The sequence below is a fragment of the Thermobia domestica genome, chromosome 6 (genome assembly GCF_964235325.1).
Source record: "Thermobia domestica chromosome 6, izTheDome1.hap1.1, whole genome shotgun sequence".
Taxonomy (NCBI): Eukaryota; Metazoa; Arthropoda; class Insecta; order Zygentoma; family Lepismatidae; genus Thermobia; species Thermobia domestica.
In genome coordinates this window covers 102545343-102573325 of record NC_137459.1, presented here as the reverse complement: position 1 = coordinate 102573325, position 27983 = coordinate 102545343, and the positions used below count along the sequence as shown (strand labels likewise).

The 27983-nt window shown below is 36.1% G+C and overlaps 2 protein-coding genes across 2 annotated transcripts in view; one reads left to right on the top strand and one right to left on the bottom strand.

Annotated features, from left to right (window-relative positions):
- Positions 1–6676, top strand: part of LOC145687712 (apolipoprotein D-like) — a 75630-nt gene extending 68954 nt beyond the window's left edge. Inside the window, exon 3 of the mRNA XM_081761165.1 lies at positions 6318–6676. Within this exon, the coding sequence (XP_081617291.1) occupies positions 6318–6565 (248 nt within the window). The 3' untranslated portion in view covers positions 6566–6676. The remainder of the gene's footprint in view (positions 1–6317) is intronic.
- The window catches only part of LOC145687257 (neuropeptide FF receptor 1-like), a 432839-nt gene that overhangs the window by 77809 nt on the left and 327047 nt on the right, over positions 1–27983 (bottom strand). The gene's annotated exons all lie outside the window — the stretch shown is intronic.

Here is a 27983-nt window from a genome sequence, read left to right as displayed (position 1 = left end):
CATCTATGGAATGAATCCGGTGAAGTCTTCGAATGAGCCATGATGTATCTTCCCAGGTCTTCCCACAGTGTTCTATTGGATTGAGAATCGATGAACAAAGAGTCGGTTATACTATCCTTTCCATGCCCTCCTCCCGTAGAATGTTGTTTACGATCTGTTCGGGTATTATCATCTACGAAAACGAACAATAAATCTATTTCTAAAGCCAACTGCACAACATGAGACCTGAGTAGTGACTATTTCAGAATACCTCCCCCGGTGGTAGGGTTTAGGTTTTAGATTTCTGGACTTTCGCCATCGATGGCCATTTTAGCCCGTCACGGTGGAGGGTTGACGTCCCTCGGTGAGCACACTATCCGAGGAAAGGAAACGAAAAGAGAATTGGGGAAGGAAGGAAGTTAGGTACCTATAAGTTAGGTACCACCTGGTGTAAATGAGGAAAACCTCATTCAGGGTGGCTGGCCTCAAAAAGCATTTTACACTTTATAGACCGAGTGACTCCACCGGGAATCGAACCCTGGACCTCTGTAACCGTAGGCGTAGCCACTTCTCCAGTGGTAATTTTAATACACAGGAGGCTAGAGTGAAGCTACGAAAATGCTTTGTAAGTCACGTCGAGCACGATTGGGAATATCCCCCAGAGGAGAATTTCGTAGCTCCGGGAGAAATTATTCCTGCACCATCCCCTGGAATCCACTGGACCTAAGGATCTTATTTCTGTATTGGTGGGCTGTCAAGCTACCAATCCACGTGACATACAGATCTGTACAATGGTCACTAGAAATTTCATTACATACAATTCTTCCATCGCCACCATATTGAAATTATTCATGCACACTATTTCAGGAGATTATCCGGGGGAATATATCCTCGAACGAAAAAAAAATCCCTTTGGGACCATATCTTCAGTCGTGCTCAATATGAATTATAATCAATACTTTCTGTCCCCGTAGATTGAAATTGCTCCTCCGAGGAGATATACTGAAATCGTCACAAAACGGAATATTTACGACTTCCAAGTTCTTTCCAAATCAGTATATGTAGTTTATCGGTCTACAGAATAAAGCCCGAATCATCTTAAAAGAGAACACGTTGCACGTTGATGGCCTTATGATGGCCCACATCAAACAGTTAATACCTATTGAAAACGAATCTACACGCCTGAAATTATACTAGGATATATGTTCAGGGCTTGTAGTATCTGCCTTTTACGTCTACCCCGATTCTGTTCTACTAGTGGGTCTCCAAACAATATAACCCTCTAAATCTCGTTTTGGTGGAATTATTCCTATTCAACACACCACTGCACTAACCCAGACCTACATTGCTGAAGTCTTCTCGAGGCGTTGTAGTTCTCGTTACTATACGTCAGTTTTGCCTCTGACTTACTTCTCTAAATGTTTTTGCTAGTGTGTTTCTCCCTCATAGATACATCGACATTCTATGGAAAGTTATAAATTTAGTATGTTTATATTAAGTGTAAATTCTGAATAAACATTACAAAATAAACACAAATATTTTTTTTAAAAAAGTAGTCAACAATGAACTAATACAACAAGATAAGTCATCAATTGCCGTTGAGTTCATTTTTCTAGTCGATGCCTTAACCTAGATTTTTGGGTAATTCATATTATGGCCACATTGTAATTTGTATGGATCGCAACACTGAAAATTCTTACGATTCATATTTTCGGGCATTATCTATTATTGTTTTAAGCTACATATCATTGTCTCTTTTTCACTTACGAAAAACGGGTAAAAGAAAAAAAAATGTTAGCTTTTGTATCAGTTTTAGTAGTCTGCCTCCTTAAAGTACTGTAGAGTGTCTAGCGGAAGTCGATAACACTATAAAATTTGGCATTAGCTTTGCTGATCGATAGGGTGTTTTGAATATATATAGCTTAAATATGACATTTTTTTCTGTAAGTTATGAAGAATACTAATATATTATAGACAATCATTAATCCCGAAGTATTTGAAACAAGATATCATAAAATATATATCAACTTCCACTGCCAGTCTATGCAATTCTTTCTTTAAAAAAGTACATAGTTTTAACGGAAGCTATCCGAGAAAAAATGACCTGTGTATGTCAATATATTTTTTTAAAAAAATACAGTTTACACATATCTGAAAATCAAACATGGATTTACTCAATTGCAGGGTAATATGCTGTTACAAGTTCAGCCAACAAGAAGCATAACACGAAGTGGCAACCGCTCTATTGAAACGGAACAATAAAGCAATAGAAGAATTGAATGTTCTCTGCACAACACACTTCTGTTCACTGACAGTAGTAACTTTTACCAGAACATCGGTTGGATTATAAAACGAAATTTGTGAGTTTATGGGCAATAAACGCTTGGTCAAATCTGGCACTTTAAGCACAGTCGTAAATACAAACTGTAATCCTTCGAAAGAAAACTATAAAAATTGATTCAATAAAGTTTTCTTCCTGAAAATATTTGCAATACCTCCCAATAATTTCAGAATGCGCATTGTAAAATTCATAATATATTCCTTATGTGTTCATTTGTTACAAGCATTAAACACTAACTATTCATTTTTCTTTATTTGGTTATCTAATGCTTTTCCTTATGTAATCTCTCACTCCAACATGTTAAAGGTTTAAGAGATAAAATAAATAATCCATGCGTTTACTTATTTGAATACCCAATGATTTGTTGTTGTTTTTTTTTCTCCAAAGTCAGTGAATAATCTAATTTTTAATTTAAGATTAATAGGAAATAAGATTGTAACGTTTAATTTCATTTATTACTTTAAATTTTATGTTGTTACTAGCAGCGTTCACCCCGCTTCGCTGGGGTCACCCCGGAACGCAATAAACCTTGTAAATTAGATAATTTTTACTTTTTCGCTTTCAAGTGATATGATAAAAACCATAGTAGATTGCAGTAAATGTTAACATTATATCGCCTGTCATTTATGTTAACCCGCCGAGTGACACGGTCATGCGGGTTGCATATAAATACGTTTATTTTTACCTATGATGAACTAACAAAGGATTTGTACGTTATGGACACTTGAATGGTCAATTATCTCAAGACACTGGTAATTGAAAATTAAAGTGATATGATAAAAACCATCTAGGGTCCAAATCCTAATAACCCCCCAAAAATGAAAGAAATTGGTTCAGCTGTATTAGCGTGATGAGGGAACAAAGGATTTGTGCGTTCTCTTTTATATATAAGATTTATTTTTTTTTATCTACATATCAAAATGTCCTAGCTAGGAACAAAAATTTCTAGCATAGGGAGAGGAAATGTATTTAAAGAAATCGGATTAAATTTCTGGGTAGCAAGACGTACCACTGTGATTGTTCTACGCCAAACAATTCTGAGATAACGTAGAAGGGAACGTAATTCTTTCCTCACGTAGTTGTTCAATAATTGTAAATAATATTTCTTTAACATTACAGAACTTTTACGATCTGAATATCAATTCTCTTTTGAAAAGAGCGTAAGATCAGATAGGAAAAAAGGAAGATTTAATTTATATGTGTTTGTATGCTTGGATTTTAGCATCTCCTGTCAGTACACACATAAGATACGAATCTACACTCTAGCATGAATAAAAACCGTATCTCCTTGCAGCAGAAAGCATACTCAGATATGTTGCAGCGTATGATGGAATTGGCAAATAATTATGTGCTATGTGTGCCCGGTATTTACGTTATAGAGAGAGATAAATGTCTGTTTAATCTATTTAATGATAGATTCCGTTTAGTGAAATCCCAACATTGTTTGATGTAATAATTAATTGTGAATAAACATAATCAGCAATGCAATCATTTGATAGTTGGTGGTGGTTGTAACCATGTGAAGAGTAAAGAGCTTTAGTAAGAATAATAGACAATAGAACAGAAAAGCAAGATATCACTAAGTGATTTTTGTTAATATAAACAACTGGCTACAAAACTTTTTTTTTTTTTTTTTTTTGAACCCACGAAGGCATTATATAACGTGAATACGAATTATAAAGTTTTCAATGAGGAGGAAGAATAGGGTGAGAATTGCATTAACTTATTTCTTACGTAGAATGTTTCTCTCTATGTTGACTCGGTTTCCACGTGTTGAATGCTTCACTATGTTTTCTCGGTTTTTGCGGATAGAATGATTCAGTAGCTGTAATCTTGCTTTCCACATGTAGAACATTGTGCTATTTTCTCGTTTTAAGCCTGTAGAATGGTTCACCATATGTTTTCTAACTTTCAACATGTAAAATGTTATATTTTTTTTCGCTTTTGATGTATACATTAGCATTCATTGAAATATCGATTCCATCTACCTAAAACTTTCAGAATGAAAGAGAATGGTTACATTTCCATCGGGAACCACACTCAATTATGTCTTTGTACGAATCTCTGATGTGGTTTCGTTGCTATTTCCTTTTTTCTTCTTTCTTTCTTTTTTTATTTTCATTTTATTTTGAAATTTATCGTTCACGTGTTCTTACTTTTTGTCCCTAGAAACATGAATACTTCGCGTTTATTATTTCCTACTTTGCTATGTTTCAAGTGTTCGAATTGTGAACCGCTTGTAATCTACTACACGTTTTTTTTTTTCGCGTGTTAACGAACCTAAACAGCCCACAGTTTTTCCTTCCAGACCCTGATACACCATACTCCTTCCTTTGTTTCTCTTTTAACAGTTTGAAGAATGTTTTTTTTTAATACTTCGTTCTCATTGCTCTTACTGTTAGTTTCATTATTTGCCTTCATTTCTGTCACGAGATGTGAGCTGCAAAAATAGCATATTAATTACAGATATTAATCTAATATTCATTGTGGACATTTTTAAAATATTGTTTTAGTATAACATCAAATTTTTGTCCCTTTATCTTCGTTATTCCTCTTTATTAACGAAAGTCAGTATTATATCCTTGTAGTCAGAGATAAAATCTTTCCATCTATAGTACAGAACCATCTAAGGCGTTGGGATGTCTTTGGTAATTTACGAATATGTGATCAATTACTCTAATGTTGCTTGTTGAAGTTTAGCTTCCTTTTTAGCATAAAGGGACTGTATGAGACGTTGATTTACAATTTATGGTAAATCCAAAACTGGCATAATACGATGAATACTATCCCAAGAATCAATCTCGGGATCCCCGTACACCAAAGGCAACTATGCTAACTATTAGACCAGTTGGATGGACAATTAATTTATTGTATGGCTTGTAAATTTAACCGTAGAACCTCTAATGTTTATAGATGTCTTTACATTGGAAATAAGCGGATTGAATTGTTAGATTTTCATTTTTCTAGTCACTTAATTATGGAACAGGCTTATCAATTATACTTGCATTCCTCTAAGCTCTGAAGTGTGTGAATAAATGAAATATGTATCAGTGTCATGTGTTCACCACATAAAGAAGTTTCGTTCGAATATTGAACATAGCTGAATTATTTACAATCAACCTGAACTTTATGGGAATAGGTGGGAGGTCATATCTTGAGATCAACGGGATTGATTACCTCCATCAAGGAGCCCAAATCCTAAGTTTTTTTTTTATCTTAATACTAGAAATAATTTAGCATCCATCAACAGTCCTTGACTTTTTTGTCTCCTGAACAGACGGACATACGGGCAGAGAGAGCAAACATACAAAGAAATTTCTGCTAACAAATCAAACTTCTGAAAATTAAGCTAAGTGAAAATATTTAGACTGTGTTATTTCTACTAAATATATTCTTAGATATGGAGCAATGAAGGGAAAACAGACAAATCTGTTCCCTAGAGTTTAAGTTAACTTCCTTAATGTTTTGTTTTTGGGCAAACCAACATTGCAAAAACTTATTATAGGTTTTCTGCGTTTACATGAAACTGCAACAACGAAAATTTCAATACGAAGTAAAATAATAATAGTAATAATAAAACTTTTGTCTTTCTATTACTCAACAGCATGATTGATATGAGATCTGTAATCATGAACAATGTTAGTAATGACAAATATACATTTGCAATTTGAATAATATCATTTTTCAGTTATGAATATTAAATAAAACAGTGACTTGTTTTAAGGGAAATCATAGGGTAAAAAGTATACTTTATCATTTCTAAATAAGGAAAGGAAATATAAATAATAGTTATACCAATTATTGCATACAAGAATTAGACATCATGTAAGATATCTTTCCTTGGTATACAAGTATATTTTCATACTGGTATTACTTTCCACAATACAAGTCACTGAATGAAAGTTAAAATAAAGGTGTAATTACTCAAGTAAACTACAGTATGAATCTTAATTTTTAATTATCTTATAATTGATTAAGTATTATCTTCCATTTGCAGCATTCACATATATGCAGAGCATCTTAGCAACGGATTACGACAATTTTGCTGTAGTATACGACTGCAGAGAAGAATATGTTCCAATAGATGGAAGGTTTCGAAAGGATGTGTATGCTGAAGTCCTGTCTAGAAAACCGGACTTGAACGAAAATATACTTGCTACACTCAACAATGTCCTTGCTGGCTTCAACCTGGGGGATGATGCACTTAAACTTCAAAATCATACCGATTGCACATATGCTGAATAATGTTGTTCTGTAATTCAATAATTCAAATCAGTAGAAAAATACAAAAGGACGAGAGTACACCTTAAGCTCATATTACGTATAGTTTACGCAACTAGTAGAATTTTGTCAATAAAGTTTAGAAATGTTAAACATTCAAGTCTTTTTATTTTGATACCAAAATAAGACGAAAAGTATAGGCCAACCTTGGTGCACAAATGCTTCCTTTTCATGTTATAAGATACCGAAAACATGAAAAAAAATACTTTTAAGGGTCTATAGCACCAAAACTATTAGACCTACCGTAGTCGGGTCAAGACTTGACTTAGGAAATAGTATGTGCCCTATCCAAATATATATGTTTCAGAATCCTGCGGTATTTCCGCAACAATTTTTATAGAGGTAGTTGGTGAGTACTTCAAATTATATGTTAGTAGCAAAACTACCTCTATAATAATTGCTCCGTGAATGCCTTAGGATTCTGAAACATGTATTTTCGGATAGCACACATGTTAGTTCCTAAGTAAAATCTTGAGTATATTAGTTCCTAAGTAAAACATATTTACGCCAACTCTCCGGTAACGCTTCTATACTACTTTTAAAGAATGATTGCTCGAGCCCTGCAAAATATCCCGGTGCAGTACTTTTCACCTATGCATCCGAAGAAAATCGCTGACGCCTTCAAAAACGTTTTCTTCGTGTTTCTAAAGAAGCGAATGTTTGGGAGAGGCAGATCAAGTGAATAGAGCGGGTGCGCCAACAGTTCAAACCTACAGCAATGTATTTCTGCCATGGATGAAAAGAGTGTGTGAACGTCTGCATTGTAATAGAGCGGGTGCGCCAACAGCTCGAACCTACAGCAATAAATTTCTGCCATGGGTGCAAACGGCGTGTGAATGCGTGCATTGTTCCGATGAAATAACACTTTTCTTCGCAGCATTCCTGGCCTTTTAATTCTGATTCCATCACGCAAACGTCACACAAGGGTGCAATAGTATTCAGAACTACCAGTCTTTCCCTTTTCCAAGAAACAAATCAGGATAATGTCCCTAACATCCCCCAAAATTGATCCCATTACCTTCTTTGCCGACGAAATTGGTTTGGCTTTCTCTGGGACAGAAGATCCATGTCGTTTCCATTTTTCGATTGTTGTTTTCATTCGAGTGTATAATTGGATACAATTTAGTTTATGAGATGGTTTATCAAATTCCACTCTAGAAAAATATTGATCACACCTTGAAGATTTGAAATGAAATGAAAATTTTAAATTTTACGTCCCGCTAGGCTAAAGGAGACTGGGATGATGAAAAATGAATGAAATGGTGGAATGAAGAAAGTGGGGGGAAACGGGAGAACACCGAGGAAACCCACACATACGGTTTAGTTCACCAGAAAGTTCACTTGGCTCGAGCTGGGTTTGAACCAGAGACCCCATGCACCAGACGCTCGCTCTACCACTGAGCCACCACAACCCCAACTATGAGATGATTTTTTTTTCATTCTGGTATTAAATAGAGTATAAAACAAATATAATACATGATGCTTTACTGAATTTCGAAAGGATATGTAATATTTTGATTGGGTTCATATGCACAGAAATTGTAAACCCGGAACTAGTGAGATTAATTTTAACATAGTACTTTTATTTGAGAAATACGTGTGAATAGCACAATGACTCCATAAGTTTATCATGTCGTGTTTCTTACCTGAAAGTAACGTACCTAGAACTCTTAATCGGTTTGTTAGTGGTTTCCATGTTCTATATCGCTATGCTTTATACATTTTAAATGTTTTTCGCGCAATTCTTACTTACTTTGAAAATTTTAGAATGACATCGTTGCTAGGTTGAGTGGCTGTTAAAGGGAAATTATTTATCTCATTAGAATTTGTCACTATTTCAAAGAATGAAACCAATATTAAATAAATAATTACACGGATTATGGAGTTCGATTTAGGATAAGTGACAACTGTACGTTCCCCAAAGTTACAGCTTCAAATATACTTCAAGTTATTGAAGAGAGAAACTATTGTAATCAGTGGCGTAGCAATGTTGTAGGCAGGGTAGACATTGCCTACGGTCGCAGGGCGTTTCAGTATAGTATGGTACGCCCCTCGTTTTTTAATAAAAATGAAGCAAATTATATAAATGAAGCCCCAAGTTTTTCGCGGTCTTCATTTCCGAACATGGCAAGAGTAAAAATTCCTGCTCAGTTCACACGCAGTTTATTACATTTGCGTAACACATTATTGGCATTACTGTAAACTCGTCGAGGTCGCAGTACTGTGTGATTAAGAAATTGATCATCCTGTATTAATACGATACTGGTCCTATATTACATATACTGAGCTTACTAAGTTTAAATAAAATTCCTCTGCGCAACAGGCTTTCAACAATAGTGACAAATTCTACAACCTGTAATTTCTGGATAAAACGAATTAAAAGTGTTGCCATGATTATGAGTCATAGCACAATTGCCAGACACCGCGGCTACACAGAACCAAGCGCAAACACCAAGTGTTGGGCAAGCATGGCAACTGCCCGTGGCGACACCGTCAGGGGACGCGCAAACGAGCACCCCAAAACAAAGTTTCGAACGTATTTTCTAACATCACTGAGATAAAATGTAAAAATATAAGTCATAACTAGGTGGGGAGTGCCAAAAAGACTTTTTCTTCATATCCCACAATTCGAAATTGTAGAAAGCTTCCATGGATTTTATGGTATGGACGTACACTGTGCAGAAAATTATGAAGATTTAATAATAAAAGTCCATTAGAAAGTAAGATTGACATTAATAAGTGCAGGGGGAAAGGCTACGATAGAGCATCAGTATGGAAAGGTCGTATTTCTGGCTTGCAAACGCAGATTCAAAAACATGCCGAAAATGCCATGTGTGTTCACTGCACAGCACAGGATCTGAACCTCGTGTTATCGTATGCTGCAAAATTTAACACAGAAGCTGTTAATTCCTTTGCCACTCTACATGTTATATGTAACTTCTGTGGCAGCAGTGGGAAATACTGGAAGATTTTACAAGCCTGTACTCCCAAGAATATATCTCCGGACAATGAAACGACACTGAAGAAACTCTCTCAAACACGCTGGAATTCAAGTTATAGTGCCGTATTCGCATTTTCTGACATTTAAATTAATATAAACTTATGAGACATTCTTCTAGTACAAATAAACACACTAGTTGCGCACTACTAATCATGTAGCTGTCATCAAAAAATTCATACACTCATAGCAATAATTTCGTGATGTTTACAGGAAATAGAATATGTTCTACGTTGCTTTACGGTAAAAGTACCAAAAACATTCTACAGCTTTGCTTGTAGGAAAGAGTAACACCAAAAGAAATTATCACTCTTAGTTGTTAGCTACTTCTGATATGGATAGCGTACAAGGGTATTCAGTAACCCCAGGAGCAGAAGAAAACCGTATCTGTTCACTAACAGAACCTCGTGTTGTGGCGTCCAGAACAAGTCATCCTCTTTTCATCATCATTTCAACATAATTACTCCTGTGAGTTCTATTATTCCTGTTATTATGTTTATGCTATGAATTGTTATTCCATTTTATTGTTTTTAATATATATGTTGTTATATTCACGCACTGGGCCTTTATGCATTGCACTAATATTGTTATTTTATGGTTTCATATTACTAATCCCCTCCATGCACATCTTTCTATTATTATTATTTTATTATTTATGTATGTCATCAGTTCAAGTTTATTTCTAATGTATATATGTTAATATCTTTCAAATAATTAATAAAGAAAAATCAAGTAGACCAACTAAAATTGTTATAGCCTCAACAATACAAATGCAACACTTCCCCGAAGAAAGGGTGCAACCCTTTAGACGGGTAGACCGTAAAAAAAAGTATTCAGTAAGTGAACTGACCACCTGGAGCTCTAATAAGGTTTAAAAATAGGGTATCCGTATGTGCTACAATGTTACTGATGCCAACGCTTGGTGCATTCACAGGACACCTGCCACACACATACGCGCTGTCTCAAATGTGGGCAATTTCATTTTACCCAGTCCTGCAGCAAATCAGACTTCTACACACCCGCCACTTGCGCAAACTATCAGGGAGATCACCCGGCAAATTACCGTGGCTGTCCGGTATTCAAATTCTATTCTGAGGCTCTTAAATTTCCGGTACAGCAGCCGAGGAAATTTCAAGATAAAGCCGAGAAAAGTTTCAACAAAACATCAGCAGAGTCAATTTCCAATCCCACAATTGTTAATATCCAATCTATGGCTACGGACAATGAAGACGCTGAAGCTCCCACTGCTTCCTACACCCAACCAGCTTCTGCCGGAAACCAGGAGAGCCCTAAAGAAGGCTTGGACTTAAAGTCCACTCTTTCATTCCGTAAGGGTTTACATTTCCGCAAAAGAATAAAGCATTTTAAAAGTGGTATTACCCGTTTCCGACAAGCAGCAGATTCAGCTTCCAAGGCTGCAGCAGTAATAGAAACAATAGTGGAAATGGTTAACGATGGCTGTTTCTAACTCCAACGTCCTATATCATACACTTATCCTTGCTACATTGAATGCAGATGGTCTCGAGGGGCAGAAACAAATGCTAATTGGATTTCTCACACACCATAGAGCTGATGTCATGTTTATACAAGAAACACACTTTACTGATTGGATCACTACTTGACGACTACCGAATTACAATGTCTATTGTCAGGATAGAGTTGGTAGACAGAAAGGAGGATTACTACTTACCATCAAAAAGGCATTCCCAGTCAGGTTGATTACAATACCATCCCTACTTACTTTGGAGGCACTTGCTGTTGAGCTAATGACTCTAGGCGTTACGTTAATATTGGTCACCGAGTACAGGTTCCCAGCCATACAACTAGAGCCCAGTAACTTCAATGTTTTTTGTAGCTTACAGCGAAAAGTCATCTTAGCTGGAGATCTTAATGCTAAGCATGGAGAATGGAACTGCTGACACTGCTGGAGACGCTTTACACCAATATCTTCTCACGTCCAACTTCATCATCCAAAGTTCGGCGGACGACCCGATGTGCTTGACGTCGCTCTTTGCAAAGATATATCCTTTACTGTCCATCATCATGTCATCTCAGATTTAGACTCTGACCACGATCCAGTCATTTTTCAAGTCTCACACCGCAGCATCGCCCATTCTGCTCCATCTTTAAGCAAATAGAAACCGATTTGGATATATTTAAACAAAAACTAAACACTATGATCGATCTACGAGATCGGTCAGCCACCATTGAGGACATCGACCAAGCGGTTTCTCACATCACATTTGCACTTCGAACAGCAGAGGCAGCGAGCTCCACTATCAAAATCTCTCCAACGCACACAGGTCAGTGCGGCAGTCTACATCTGGAGATCCATCTTCATTTAAAATGTTGGGCTAGACTCCGTGTTGTGTGAGCTAGACGCCGATTTCAGCACAAACTACATCCAGCATATACAAAACATTGTGGAATATACTGCGTGCGAAGCTCAAGATGCTCACACAGCGATAAAATCAACAGTACTGGGAAGATTCTTTACGAAATGTCACAGCAACTGATCGCAAAATTTGGACATGCTCTAAATCCTTTCAGCGTGCTACAAATGCTTCCAGAGCTAGAGTTTTTCAAGGACCACAATTACTTGCTCAAGACCTCCAGTCGCAAGAGGATATTTTCGCTGAACAGTTTCTGGAAGAACAGTCCCAGCCTAACAGAGCACGTCTTGATCCCTATCTCAAACAGCACATCCGAGTCACACTATATAGCATAAATACACAAAACCCTACACATGACATCACCTTAGTTACACCTCGAGAAATAGAAAGACATATCTAATGTTTGCGAGCGAAGACAGCATCTGGGCCCGACAGAATTCGATCTGAGATCCTAAAACACCCAACTAGAAAACTACTAGTCTTCCTAACCTATTTATTTAATGCCATCTTTCAATTATGCTATTTCCCGAAGATCTGGAAGGAAGCTCGTATTATCCTCATTCCCAAGCCTGGGAAGAATCCACTACTCCCAGAAAATTATACTACTATCCATCTTCTGTCACACCTGCGTAAACTCTTTGAATGTGTGTTTCTCTGGAGGCTGAAACAGCATGTAGTTACTAGAGACCTTCCACCACTCCATCAGTTTGGGTTTCGACCCCAACATAGCACTACTACACAATTCGTGCGAATAGTGGATCATTTAACAGTGCCTTTCAACAGAAAACAGCAAACCAATGGAGTCTACATGGATGTCTAAAAAACCTTTGATAAAGTCTGGTTAGCTGGACTATTATATAAACTATACACGCAAGGTTTTTCAGATCGTCTTCAGCATTTATTGCGTTCCTACCTCATTGGCAGAACATTTCATGTGTCTGTTGATGGTGTTAAATCCACTTCTAGATCTATTAAAGCAGGTGTTTTACAAGGCGCCGTACTTTCACCACTGTTTAATAATCTGTACACAGCAGATATCCCGACCTTACCATATTCCTTTGTTGCAACGTACGCCGACGATACTGCCTTTATCACGACCAGTAGCTCACTTGCACAGTGTTACATTTACATTCAACGTCAACTCATAGGTTTTCAGGAATGGAAAAGACGTTGGAAAATCAAAATCAATGCAAACAAAATCTGTGGTGTCATCCACAGTCGGAAACGCATCCGCGCCCCTCGAAATCTAAACTATGAGAACGCACGCATTCCTCATGTTACGCATGCCAAATACTTGGGTGTAACTTTAGATCGTGGTCTAACGTTCACCGCACACATCGGAGTTATAAAACAGAGAGCATTACGAAAACTCTCAGCGCTGTACCTCATTTTGCGGTGTAGCTGCCTTTCTCACGAGGTCCAAGTTCATATCTTCAAGATGATAGTCCTGGCTACAATCTATTATGCATGCCCTGCCTGGCAACGTGCTTCACATAGTCACATACAAACTCTTGAAAATGTGCAAAATCGATTGTATAATCACTGGTCATATACACGAAACAGCCAGATCCTGGAAGATTTAGAGCTACCCACTGTTAGAGACGTTCTACGGCATCTCCACAATAAGTTCTGGCGTACTTTACCCAGACATATAAATCCAGCTATAGCTAACACCGGCACCGAATGCGCTCTGCGGAACGTCCATCGAACACAACGCCTTTAAGATCTTTCCAGAACTGGTAAAGAAGTCATAATCAGCTACTCTGCGACAATTGCAGATGTAGTTTTCCATACATAACAAAACAATAGTAACATCCGACAAACCTCCAGCACATCTTGATGTATTCTTTACACCATATTACTCATGGAGTCAGGAGCTCCGGCCCAATACTTTATACATAACCACAAAATTACCGTGACCGTAACCCTACCGTCAGTAAGTACGAATGAACAATAAACGTAGGTAGTAAACAATTTTTGGGTGTTCTCATATAATCAAAGGAGTGATTGAAGGAATAATACCAATTATTTTAATCAACTGAATATGTTATACTAATCAATTTACGCGGTTAGAAAGTTGACTCACCCTGTTTCGTTAACCGAGTAGTCGGTTGTTCTAACATGCCAACTAGGTTATATTTTATAGGCTATAATTGGTAGTGATCGGTTAGCGTACCCCTGTGAGTTATTACACTGTAACCTAGCAATATTAAACTGTAACGCAAGGTTGCGATCACATTCCCTCGTTAACCTTTTTGGCTTGCCTGCTGGGACACACGACTTTGTTGTCCCTATATTGACAAACTAACTTGGTTACTACTCACCTTTTTCTTGTTTAGTAGTAACCTTTCTTTTTTTTGCGTGTGGAACAAAAAAAAAGAACGAACAAAACCAGTTCGTTATAAACAAAAAATGGAAAGGTTCGATTTCGTGGTAATGCTTGTGTTGTGGGAAAACGTTCTAAGAAGCATTAATGTTAGGTCAAAAAAATAAGCTCAGTCCTAATATGTGGTTGTCAGTGTCAACGAAAACTAAAAAAATGCTGTACAATACTGCAAGATCTTAGAAAGAATGTGCTCAAGTGTTCGAGAAAGTCAGTGCTTGTGGGTAAAATACAAAAATAAAGAAGGAAGCCAGTGCCGAAAATATTATTTGATTAATCGGCCGTCGCACGCGTCGCGAAGTCACACACCGCGGAAAGAGAAATTTTAGTTTTCTTAGAACTGTTTAAAGAGTTTGTGCTGTAAAATATACATGCACAATTGTCAAAATCGTTGCAAAGAAATATGAAACAGTTTAATATCGCTTCGAAAGAAAATACACATTAAAATTAATATATATGCCTATAAATAAATATTGCGGACTGAGACTCAGCGCGCGCGTGCTTTGATGTTACAATTGACCATGTGTGCTATGGAGGGTTAATTGGCACAAGATACGCGATTTACTGACCCTGTCAAAGAATTCGAGATCAAAGTGCTATTGCCTATCCTCGACTCCGTAATGGTAAACATAAGTGTACGCTTCGAAGACTGAGATAACTTTGTGAAAGGAGCTCCTCCGTAGCTAAGCGGTTAGCGTACGCGCCTGTGGCACGGGAGTCCCGAGTTCGATTCCCGGCGGGAGCTCATGTGGTTCGGATTCCACGTTAATCAGTAGGTCCAGGTCTCATATAGCCTCGCTGCTGAAAGGGACGCTAAACTAAAATCAACTCAACTCAACTCAACTTTGTGAAAGATTATCGTTCATATGCTCGTCAATGTTACGAACCACTTCTGAAAAAGACGTCACCAAACAGTCTTATGACTTTGCGCTCTTGTATCCATACGATTTATCCAGTGAGTTTCCACGAGAAGTGTTGACTTCTAGAGACACTTTTCAAGACAGTCTTTCAAATTCTTCAACCCACGAAGATGTTCTTCATTTTATTGCCAAATCTGATCTAAGCTCAGCATTTTCAAATCTGATGACTGCGCTCTGTTTATGTCTAACTCTTCGTGTTACAGTTGCAACTGCTAAACGATCATTATCTAAGTTAAAATTAATCAAGACATATCTCAGAAACCGTGTGACCCAAGAACGCTTTTGGGGTGTGGCCATGCTGAGTATTAAGCTAAAAAGAGCTCATAAATTGAATATCTCTGATACGATAAAAGAATTTGCAAAATCAAAAAATAAGAAAGAAAGTCTTCTTTAGTATATAATTCGTCTATTAAAAAAAAACTAAAAATAGAAATAAATGCTTATAAGGTCATTATTTATTTATTTTATAATTGTGCAAAATCTTAACATACTATATTTATTCATTTGAAATCCCGTTGGTAATACTGGTTCATACATTATTGTTTATTTACACCGCCACTGCAAAAATAAAAAGTCCGAATTTTACATGACTATATTTTTAATGAACAGGGCACTCTGCCCAGTTTACTTTGAAAAGACATAGTACAACTACAGCGATACATTCCTATTATAATTAATCTGTACCCATTTTACCAACACTGATCAGAGGCGCAATAATTAAGCATATAGCTTAGATATAATTAAAAGAAAGAACGTTGTTATTGACAGGACATGTTGTCATGGAAAAGACTATGATGAAAACTATTGGTTTGTTATTGACAAGATTATTAGTTGTTATGGGAAAGATCATTACTAAGTTATACACACGAAATTGGAAGATATGTACAAAAGCTATGGTTGCTGTTGATATTTCATGTACGTATAAAACAGAAGAATAAATCGACGATATCTGGACACAATTCATGTTTATGGTTAGTAATTAGTAGTTGATATATTTATTATAATAACGTAGTGATTTAAAGGTACATAAACGAATCAGGGCTAAAGCGAAGTGTTTTTATAATATATTTCGTTTTATCTGGTGCCGGAACCCGGGACTATAATATACTATTTAGTTCCGAAGAATAGTAAGAACTGAGTTTATGTGTATACGTATTTTATGAGTTTCACTACTTTGAGAAGTGGGAAGAGAATCCAAAGAATTAGCAATATGCAGGATTCCGAGATTGAAGAAGTACCCAGTATTTCAAATGAAACCATATCTGGAAATGCCGTAACTGTGTCTGAACATTCCTATTCTAATCTTATTGATATGTTTAGTCAACTACTAGATAAAAAGCTAGAACAGATACTAGATGCTAAATTCGAACAACACAATGAAAAGCTAAAACAGAAATTTGATCGACAACAAAAATTGTACGATGAAAAGCTAGATGAAAAGCTAGATGAAGATGGACGAAACGAAAATAGTGAAGAACAAGATGGTAATGAAACCATAGAACCTGTGACGAATGATGATACGGAAGATGCTACAATTGAAGAAGAACCGTCATCTCCGGTCAAGAAAACCTCCACTACTACTACAGGCGTATTCAAAATTGAAGTGAAAGGTCTGCCGAGATTATACCGGTTAGGGAAATTGAAGAAATTGTTGACAGACGATTTGAAGTTGGGAAGCCATACTATTAAGTCGCCGAAAAGAGCGAGTTCTTGGACTTATTTGATCTTCAAAACTGAAGAAGACCAACAGATGGCAGTGAAGACCTTGAATGGATACCATTGGAAGAAGCGAGTTCTGTCAGCTGAAGTTGCCGAAACTGATCAACGTAAGCGAAAATTGGAAAACTCTGTTGATAAGGATTCTAAAAAGGCGAAAGTTGAGCTACCTGTAGAAGATAGAATAAAACAGGCTACAATACCTTTGTGGGATGTTAATTATAGAGAACAGTTGAAGAAGAATACTGAAGAAATAAAATCTTCATTCACGCGACTGATGGATTTGTTGCCGAGAAGGAATTTGGATTTAGCAGATTGGACAGAAGAAAGAAAAGAGAAGAATGAAGGACTTGCAGACTTTCTGAAGCATTCGCCTATAAGAAAAATTACGCATGATTTGAAAGATTATTTCCAAAACAGAGAAGGTAACTGTTTGAATGTGACATCGCTCTATTTCCAGATCTCCACTGAAAAGGAAGAAGATGAGAAATCTCCACCACTGCAGCTGTTATTCGGAAAAGAATATGTGAAAGAAACTATTTGTGACATGAGTTTCCGAGTATCTCTAGATTCTTATTTTCAAATGAATACTTCGGGAGCCGATCAGCTTTATACTTCGATCGCGGAAATGGTTGAAGTTGAAGAAACTTCCTTGATAGATGCGTGTTGTGCCATTGGAGGAATTGGATTTATTTTTGCTAAGAGTTGTGCTCAAATTCTTAGCATAGATGTAGTTGAAGATGGCTGTATTCCCGTTTGTGACTTATCGTTTAGCTTGATTGAATCTTTTGGCCATGTAACTTAGATTTGAGTTACGGATGGATAACAATTCCTAATTTATTCTCTCAGATGTTATGAGTTGTGTTATGAATACTTCATTTGGACTTTATATTTGAGCAACATGTTATGATGTGATTAATTTATCTTATCTTTGTATTAACTTTGAATGTTATGTTTACCTTTATTTTACTTTACATGTTCAAAAGAGATTTGATTGTGTTAATTTGAAATCCATGACAGTGAACTTAAATTGAAGCTTTTAAATGTAATTATTACCTTCTGATCTTGTTGTTGACGTGTGATATGATGGCAATCTTAATTGTAAATAATGTTGTTTGTATATGAATGTTATCGCTCAATGTAAAAGAGGAACAATTAACTAGTAACTCTGTGTAAGTCATCAGTTACTTATAATTTTGAATAGACCCACAAATAATATTTTTTAATGAATCGACGCTTTATGATATGTGATTAGTAATAAAAGAAAAATGTTGTTATAAATGAATTGATATATATATGGAGAAAGAAGAGAAGAGAAAACTACTTATATTGATGTAATAATAATAATTAATAGGAGAGTTGATTTAGTAATAATTAGTACGAGGGCTATTCAAAAGGTGAATGTTTTGAAAATATACAGGGTTCTTTCCTTCACTATAATACTGTTACGGAATTCCCGTTCTGGGCGACATTCATACAGCGATACATTCCTATTATAATTAATCTGTACCCATTTTACCAACACTGATCAGAGGCGCAATAATTAAGCATATAGCTTAGATATAATTAAAAGAAAGAACGTTGTTATTGACAGGACATGTTGTCATGGAAAAGACTATGATGAAAACTATTGGTTTGTTATTGACAAGATTATTAGTTGTTATGGGAAAGATCATTACTAAGTTATACACACGAAATTGGAAGATATGTACAAAAGCTATGGTTGCTGTTGATATTTCATGTACGTATAAAACAGAAGAATAAATCGACGATATCTGGACACAATTCATGTTTATGGTTAGTAATTAGTAGTTGATATATTTATTATAATAACGTAGTGATTTAAAGGTACATAAACGAATCAGGGCTAAAGCGAAGTGTTTTTATAATATATTTCGTTTTACAACGCTATAAAAAGAAAAACAGTCAATATCCTAAGACTGATAATTTTCGGTTTATGGCCGTTTCTGCTCGTACGCATAAGTTATTTTAGATGATCATCCATGGGGCCTATCCGATGGAAGAGGGAGGCACCACTAGGAATCTTGCCTAGGGGCACCAAAGGCCATTGTTACGCCACTGATTATAATCCTAGGAATAATATTTAAGTGCAAGGTCTTAATCATTCAATCAGACATATTTACTTTCAGTTTCAGATACAGTTGAACAGTCTTATTACTCTGAAAGAATAACAAGTAAGCTGACAATTTGGAAGAAATTCAGCCAGGAACGTACTCTGTATAATCTTGAAAGCATTTATTGAAAGTACCATACTTTGTTAACCTGATACGGTTAACATTATGAGCTAGCCTAATCAGAGTGTACTGACTCGGGACTCGGCACTCGGAATTATTGACTTCGCATATCTTTTTAAAAGCAGCAATATTGTAATGGTGTGCATGCTATTATTTGCCGCCTATTCTCTCCTCATTACCGTTCTCGTCATTTGCTGCTAATAGAACAAAGTTATCTGGAAGAAACAAAATAGCTAAAACATCTCATTTCACTTAACTTGATATAACTTAACTAAGTTTTTCAATCGAATTGGAAAACATTCTACAAAATCTACGAAAACTACCTAAAATATAGATGCAACTCTTGGACAAATACTTTTTATTTGTCGCGAAAGAAAAAGCAATATATTCTTTTCCCATTGGCAAATCAAAGCAATCTACGACGTTTATGTATAAGCTCTTTCTGTAGTTTGGTAGTGTAGAACATTACAAAGTTTCGTCGTTTCACACCAGTTCAGCGTGTTGATTTGTACGACTTTATAGGTCACTTTTCACCTCAAATGTAAGAGGCCTCTACACAAGCAATAACACATCAAGAACAAAAAAGAAAGAAAAAAAGAAAGAAAGAAAGAAAGAAAGAAAATCACATGAAGCAAAAATGAGGAAAGGAGACTTGTACGACTGCAGAGAGGCGATCTAGTTTCTCAATATTTGATCCTCTCGTTTTTAGTTATCAGATCGCTCAACTTGATTTCTGTCTTTCTCCTATTTCATACTCTTACCTTCGAAAATTTCTTTGAATGGATTCAAACTTTTAAGACAATGAACAGAGAAAAACTATTACCTTTAGCTTCGTAAAAAATTTAAATTAAACCGATGTCTGTTTTTGAGACAAACTAGAAGGGATAAGGAGGATGAATTCAAACTTACAGAGTGTGTATGACAGGATATGATATAGGGATTATTTCAATTTTAATGAATTATCATGTGCATGAAATTAGCATTGCTATCAGGTGATTGTTGGAGTACTGCTTTCGAAGGTCGGTTTACGCAGCATTCAAATAATGGAACGTACACTGTTAAAAATACTTTCTTAAATCTGAGAAAACGTTTCTTATCTGTGCACCGAGAATATCTTTTCTTAGAAACAAGAGTTTGAAACTTTCATTAACGAGAAATGAAGAGAAGTAGATGAGGTTGTAGAAAGCGGAACGAGAAAATATACTGTTATTTTCCTTATGAATGAGAATTGACAATCCTCATTTCTAAGGAAATATTGTCTTGGCGCACAGAAACATTTTCTCAAATTTAATAAATTATTTTTAACAGTGTACACACCTGGCCAGGAAAGATTGTGAAAGCATCATTATATACCAGCGAAGTCAAACGATTCAACATAACCACACAATTGTAATCGAACAGTGTGACATAGTTAATGTAAGGAAGAATTATTCTCGTACCACAAAATTGGTTTACTCAAAGGCTATATTATCACAACGGCGAAGTCCTATGGAAACAATTGGCAGCGAAGTATGCAGCGACGATAGAGCAGTAGACTGCCCTATGTTGCTACACCATGAGATGACAAATATTTTGTCCGTATGGCTATGGTATACCTACAACTTTATCCTTAGCGTTAACTCGATGTAAAGCATAGTAACGTGCGTGGCGGTTCAATATCGTCTGTCAAACGCTAGAATAATGGCACGCATAATTTTGCATCAGATTCCATTAACCACGTACCACAAACATCTAACGTTACAATGGTCGCGTTAGCATCGTAACTGACCTTTTAAATGACAGATAATACCGATTTCAAGGGTATTTCCTTTCAACTCTCCTGGCCACACATGCGTTAAATGCTATAATGTTGATCTCTGATTGCCAGTATGAATTGTAGAGTGTCATAACAGCCATACAACATGCGTAATTCTGAGAATTCCATTGAGTAGTAGACGCGATTTTGGCTGCTATGCATCAATAGCAACATCACAAATGATCGTTATACCAGGAAAGTATGAGAGGTTAGGGTCATCCCCTTCCTCCAGACAACCTTTGACGCCATATTTCAGCAGTACTATATCCAACCAAATATATCACGAACTATTTAAGCATTGTCTCTTACAATTACAGCTAGTCTATCAGGAACAGTTATTTCTGTAGCCTGCACGGTCGATTGACGTCTCACTCATCGAACACTTGTTAGGTATGGTTGTTTGGAACCTTTTTTGCCATATTCCTTCATCAGACAGTGCTCGTGTCTTGTGAATTCGCTTACATGCATTGTGGTAAGCGATTCCTCAGGAACAAATAAAACTTTTATTTGATTTGATCTAATCACGTACGTAGGATCTGATTGGAAAATGCATGTAAAGGCTTAACATCTTACTGACTTGTAAAGCTTGAAGATGTTGTACGATTCTAAAATTTTAACCATTTCTGTAGTTGTTCTTAGACTAAAATATGATCAACATTTGCGAGATGATGGGAACTTTGGGTGAACTAAAAGGATTATGATGTATGCGTTAAAGGGATCGTAAAATTATATGCAATTTGACTGTTGAAACTGAAGAAAGATCTGGAGAAGGTCTCGGAATTCGAACTTGAGGTATCCCTGTTGCAAACTAATGACACCAACTACTTATCAATGTATTAAATTATCTCATCATCTCTGTTCCAAGGGATTTCCTGGTCGTTATTAGTGATGGGCAGTGGAAATATTCCCGGTGGGAAGGAAAATAAAAATGGGAATATTCTCGGTTTTTTCCCTAGCATATAAATTCCCGAGAAGGAATTTATTTCCATTTATTTGCTTTATCTTCCAAATCATAAGAAAAATATGATTAATTACTTTATTTTGATTTACTATAATTTACTTCTAGGCTTTAAATAAGTTGGAGGTTAAGAAAATTAAAATTCATTGACTATATAAAATACATATATAACTGTACTTTATATAACTGTACTTTATATAAAATCTATATATTATGATTTTTTAAAACTGCCATTTTCATTTGCACTAAAAAATAGCAAAGTACTAATTTACAAATAATGAAAATTAATCCGTTTGTAAAGTAATGTAGAAATTATGTAGATATAGAAATGAAGTACTATTAATACACCCCGAACAACCGTTAGTAATAAATGTCGATCTGTCTCTTGTCTCTGACTTGAATTTCTGAAGACGAACTCGGACTTCTCTTACATGTGAATTAACGCATGACATTTCGAGAAAATACTGTAGGTAGGAAGAAAGGTCGTGTGTGGCAATGTTACGTGTAAAATTATAAAGACAGGTCAGTATCTTGCAAATATGGCGAACATAAATATGTATGCGTAAATGTTGATAAAATGGTGAAACGTGTGTTTTCTGGCAGTTACCCAACCAAATTAGTTTATAATAATTATAAATTTAATATGTTTATAATATCAGTAGTGGAGTCAAGTTTAGAAAATCCACTTACATACAAATTTAAACAGTTTAGCGCCGCAAAAGTATTTGAACTTACTATACATTTTTCCACATATTTACTTGTATAGAACATATTGTACGTAAATATACATTTATGTGTACTCTTTAAATATAATACAATATTAATAAAATAACATAATACCGTTCAGAATATACATTTTAAAGAATCCTCTGGACATAACAGCAACAATATACGGTGATAAGAAAAGAATTTACCTTTGAAATCACAATATAGTAATATAATTCAATTTTCTTTGTGTTTGTACATAAATTCCCGGAATATTCCCATTTTGGGGAATATTCCCGGGAATTTTCCCAGGGAATATTTCCGAAAAATATCTTCCCGGGAATTTACCCATCACTAGTCGTGATGCTACATGATACCGTTGTGAACAACATCGTGTCCGCGAGTTTTATTCAATGTATCACCGTTTCCTCCTACATAATTTTTCACCCATTATTTTATTATCATTTACTTCGATTAGCATCCGTCTCTTTCAGGCTTAATTAAACATTCCTTTTCAGTTTTCTTTATATCATTCCTATTAAAGCATTGAACACCGTGCATTTTTCTTCGTAAATTGATAGAGAAATCCAGCATTTTTCAACTATTTTCACCTCTTAGAACATTAAAGGTTTAAAATATCAAGGGCTAGTTCTACAATACATAGGTAATTATTGTATGAGTAATAATACTGCACGACATGATAATTCGTAGAAGAAAAAAAAACTGATCCCTTGTTACATATTTTTTATCTTAATTGTATAGGAATACAGTTAAAATATTTATGATTCTTTTGCTGAGAAGCAAAATAGCATAGCATCATGTTGTTGCCCATCCGTAAAGTTTTCTCAGAAACGGCTTGATCGATTTGGACCATGTTTGTCATGAAGGTAACTGATAACAAACTTAGGTGCTCAAAGTACCCCACACAGAGCTTATTGAAATTCAGTTTCCGTTAAATTGCGTTAAATTCCGTTAAATTCTGTTAAAAACCCATCAGGTCCAAAAAGTGAAATTGTAAAGGAGATAGCTTCACAAGGGCTTCTCGTAATCCTATTTTCTCCAAACTTAGCACATATGTACTAGATCGAAAATAAATCGACACGTATTTTTTTGTTTATTTCGGAAAATAGGTTAAGGGGGGCAAGGGTCCCTTTTCAAAAAAAGGATCGCCTTGACTAAAAGGGTCACATTAAAGAAAGGTAACTCTTCCAATGCAAATTTGATTTCAAAGTAGTAAATACGAGTTTTGTCGTTTTTGCAAGACAAGAGTTTCAGGGGACAATGACTCCATTCGAAATGAAAAAGGACCCCGCACAATCCTTACGGAAATTAGATTTCGGTGGAATTGCTTGAAATCGTGATATGTTGTAGATATTGCATACATGAGAAAAGTCTCAATGGGCACAATCAAAAATCACTGACCGTTTGGCAATACAGGGCCAATCTTTTGGAAACAGTCGAAGATAACGATATTTTGGATTTCAGTAAAAATGACTGGAACCGCGATATGTTGTAGATATTTTGATCCTGAGAGAAAGCGTTAACGAACATAACCACCAATCCTTGACCGTTTGGCGACTACAAGGCCATTTTTTTTAAAGCAGTCGAAGATAGTGATATTCTGGGTTTCGATGAAAATGACTGAAACTGTGATATGTTGTAGATATTATGATCCTGAGTAAAAGTCTCAATAGGCACAGCCACCAATCACTGACAGTTTGGTCACTGCAGAGTTTTTTTTTTTTTTTAAAAAAAAAGAGCAGAAGGTAACGATATTCTGGATTTCGGTGTAATTGCTTAAAACTGTGATATGTTGTGGCTATTGTGAAAATTCTTAATGGACACAACTACCATTTACTGACTATTTGGCCACTGCATAGCCACTTTTTTTTTTTTTTTTTTTTAATAAGAGCAGAAGGCAACGGTATTCTGAATTTCGGTGGAATTGCTTGAACATGGCCAGTACGAAGCCACTTTTTTGAAGGCAGCCGAACCGAATATGCTGGATTTCGAACAAAATGACAGAAACCGTGAAATGTTGTAGATATTGTCATCCTGAGAAGGAGTCTTATTGGGCATTACCACAAGTCACTAATCGTTTGGTCATCACAAGGTTACTTTATTGAAAACAGCCAAATACAGTATAACGATGTTCTGGATTTCTGTAACAAGGAGTAAATTGGTGATACGTTATAGATCTTCTCATCGTGATAGAACGTCTTAATCAACACAACCATCAATTGTTGACCGTATGGCCACTACAGGATCAGATTTTTGAAAACAGCCGGGTATAACGATATTTTTGATTACGCTGTAAATGAATGCAACTGTGATACGTTGTAGATGTCATGATCCTGAGAAAAAAAATCTCTAGTGCTTTCCAGATTTTTCCTTTGTCCCTCAAGATGAACATCGGAATGTTGTTTTTGCTTAAATGATATTAGACGCTATTCTCTTCATCCCTTTTCCAGGTTGTTGGATAGAACTAACATAAATAGATGATTTTATTGTATTTCTATTTAGGGAGAATCAAACTTTCCAGCGGTGTGCATTTCGTCCACATCGGGAGTCCAGTCAGTATTTGGCGGAGGGAAACTCTCCCTCCAAAGGAGCTACAAGCATAAAAAGTGGTATCAATAAAGATAAGTAAACATTCTAACTAATGATACCCAGTGTATGGCCATTCTTGCGCACGAAAAACAACAGTGTTGCCAACGTCGAAAAATATATTTTTACTTCATTTTTGAATTTCTTCTTCTTCTTCTTTTACGGGTTAGTCACGAGGGGCACAAAAGTCATCTCGTTGCAATCCATGTCCCATAAGCTTGACAACGAGGTATGGCTTGTGTCTCTGTGACGATTAGGGGCGTCAGAGTAGACGAAATTATTTCGAAAAATATATAGAGGGCGATACTCATAGGACACACGTTTTGAATCTTTTTCTCACTTGATATTAAACTTTCGCCCTTCATTTTTTTACAAGATTGTACTCAATGTCTGGCGTACACGAGAAAATGAGTTTGGAGCGTATGATAAATAATAGTGTTGCCATAGTTACAAAGCTTCGAAAAAAATGTTTTTCCTTTTCATTTTTTGAATATCTTCTTCTTCTTCTTTTACGGGTTAGACAAAGGGAGAACAAAAGTTACCTCGTTGGAATCTGCGTTCTATAAGCTTTTAAATGAGGTATAGCTTATATCTCTGTGCTCATAAGGAACATCAGGGTAGACCAAAATATTTTGAAAAACATGTACTAGGTGATTCTTGTAGGAAACATTCGAAATTTTTCTCACTTGTTATTGAACTTATGTCCTTCACCCTTTTACATAATTGTACACAGTGTCTGGCGTACACGTGCATTTTTTTCCTGCATGCAACAAGTAACAGTGTTGCCAGCTTCTGATCTTCTAAATTTACGAAAACAAAAAAAAAATCATTTTCTTCAAAGATTTCGCCTTGTTTTTTTTCTTTAAGTTTGGCACGAGAGGCACAAAAGTTAGCTCGATGGAATCTGCGTTCCATAATCTTTACAATGAGGTATAATTCATGTTCCTGTGATAATTAGAAGGGGTACTTGGGCCGCCAATATAAAGGTCTACGATTTTCTTGAAATCCCTATCCGTCCTGTAAAAAAAGTAATTGGCCCTATAGTGGCCAAACGGTCAGTGGTGGATGGTTGTACAAATTGAGACTTTTTCTCAAGGATTACAATATCTACAACACATCACGGTTTCATTCATTTTTACCGAAATCCAGAATACAGTTACATTCCGCTTCCTTCAAAAAAGTGGAAGTGTAGTAGCCAAATGGTCAGTGATTGGTGGCTGTGCCTATTGAGACAATTTCTCAGGATCATAATATCTACAACATATCACAGTTTCAGTCACTTTCATCGAAATCCAGAATATCACTATCTTCTGATACTTTTAAAAACGTGGCCATGTAATGCCCAAACGGTCAGTGATGGGTGATTATGTTCGTTAAGACTTTTTTCTCAGGATCAAAATATCAACAACATATCGCGGTTCCAGTCATTTTTACTGAAATCCAGAATATCGTTATCTTCGACTGTTTCCAAAAAAGTGGCCCTGTAGTGCCAAACGGTCAGTGATTTTTGGTTGTGCCCATTGAGACTTTTTCTCATGTACACTGAGAAAAAAAAATGTAGGTGGCATACTTAAAAACGTAGGTTACATTCGTAATTCCTGTAGTTTCTGGACTTAACGTACAACCGTATATAACATCCTGCAGCAAACGTATAGCTGAAAAAGTATGTATTATACGTACTGTCTGCACAAGTGCAATGACGTCATTCGTGTGACGTTATCTGCAGTAACAAGTATATACGGAGGTAATATCTAGCTTTGTGACGTCAGGGTCGTATGTAGCATGTGGGTTAATAATGACGACATACACTGACTATCAGGACGGAGCATGATTTCAAGAAGTATGCAATATACGTTCTGTACGTATGTTTCTTGCGTTCAACCCCGAGACAGCATCTATATTGTACTTGTGCCCCATACGTACGACTAGATACAGTATACGTATTGTACGTATGTATTATACAGATTTTCCTTATGTCGCACACAGCTTGTCCAGATACAGCATACAGAATATTCGTATGCGCCATACAGAGTGCATATATGTAGCTTACAGACTGTCTGCATGCAGCATATAGATTATACGTATGTCGCGTACAGGTTGGCCATATGTAATGTATAGATTGGATGTATATAGCTAATAGGTTGTCCATATGAAATATACAGATTTTACCTGTATCGAATACGTATTGCCTTCTTGTAATGTATGGATCGGACATATGCAGGATCTAGAGTGTACGTATAGTGCACCATTATTAAAGTGCTGCAACATACTGCAAAGTGCATGATACATTCTTACTGTAATGTTGTCAAATATTGTTTTACTCTGTATGAAAACAAAAATAGCTTAAAATATGGTTGATCTCCTTTGTGCCAATAATAATAAAATTAACAATACTACACTTTTCAAATCTTAGTTTGGAGCAGTGAAACTGTCCAAAGCAAATGTATTTACCTGCAGGGTGTCCTATAAGTTTGGGCTTCCTGCTAATTCGTTGGAAAGCTACTGCAAAGTCAAGTGTTGAAAAGTGACACAAGAGTTAATTTTAAAATTATGGGCACAAAGCAGGGGCGGATCCAGGACGGACTTCTGGGGGGGGGGCGGTCGGCGGTAATACTGCTACTTTTAAGAGCTCCAAACTTGTTATGGATGGGT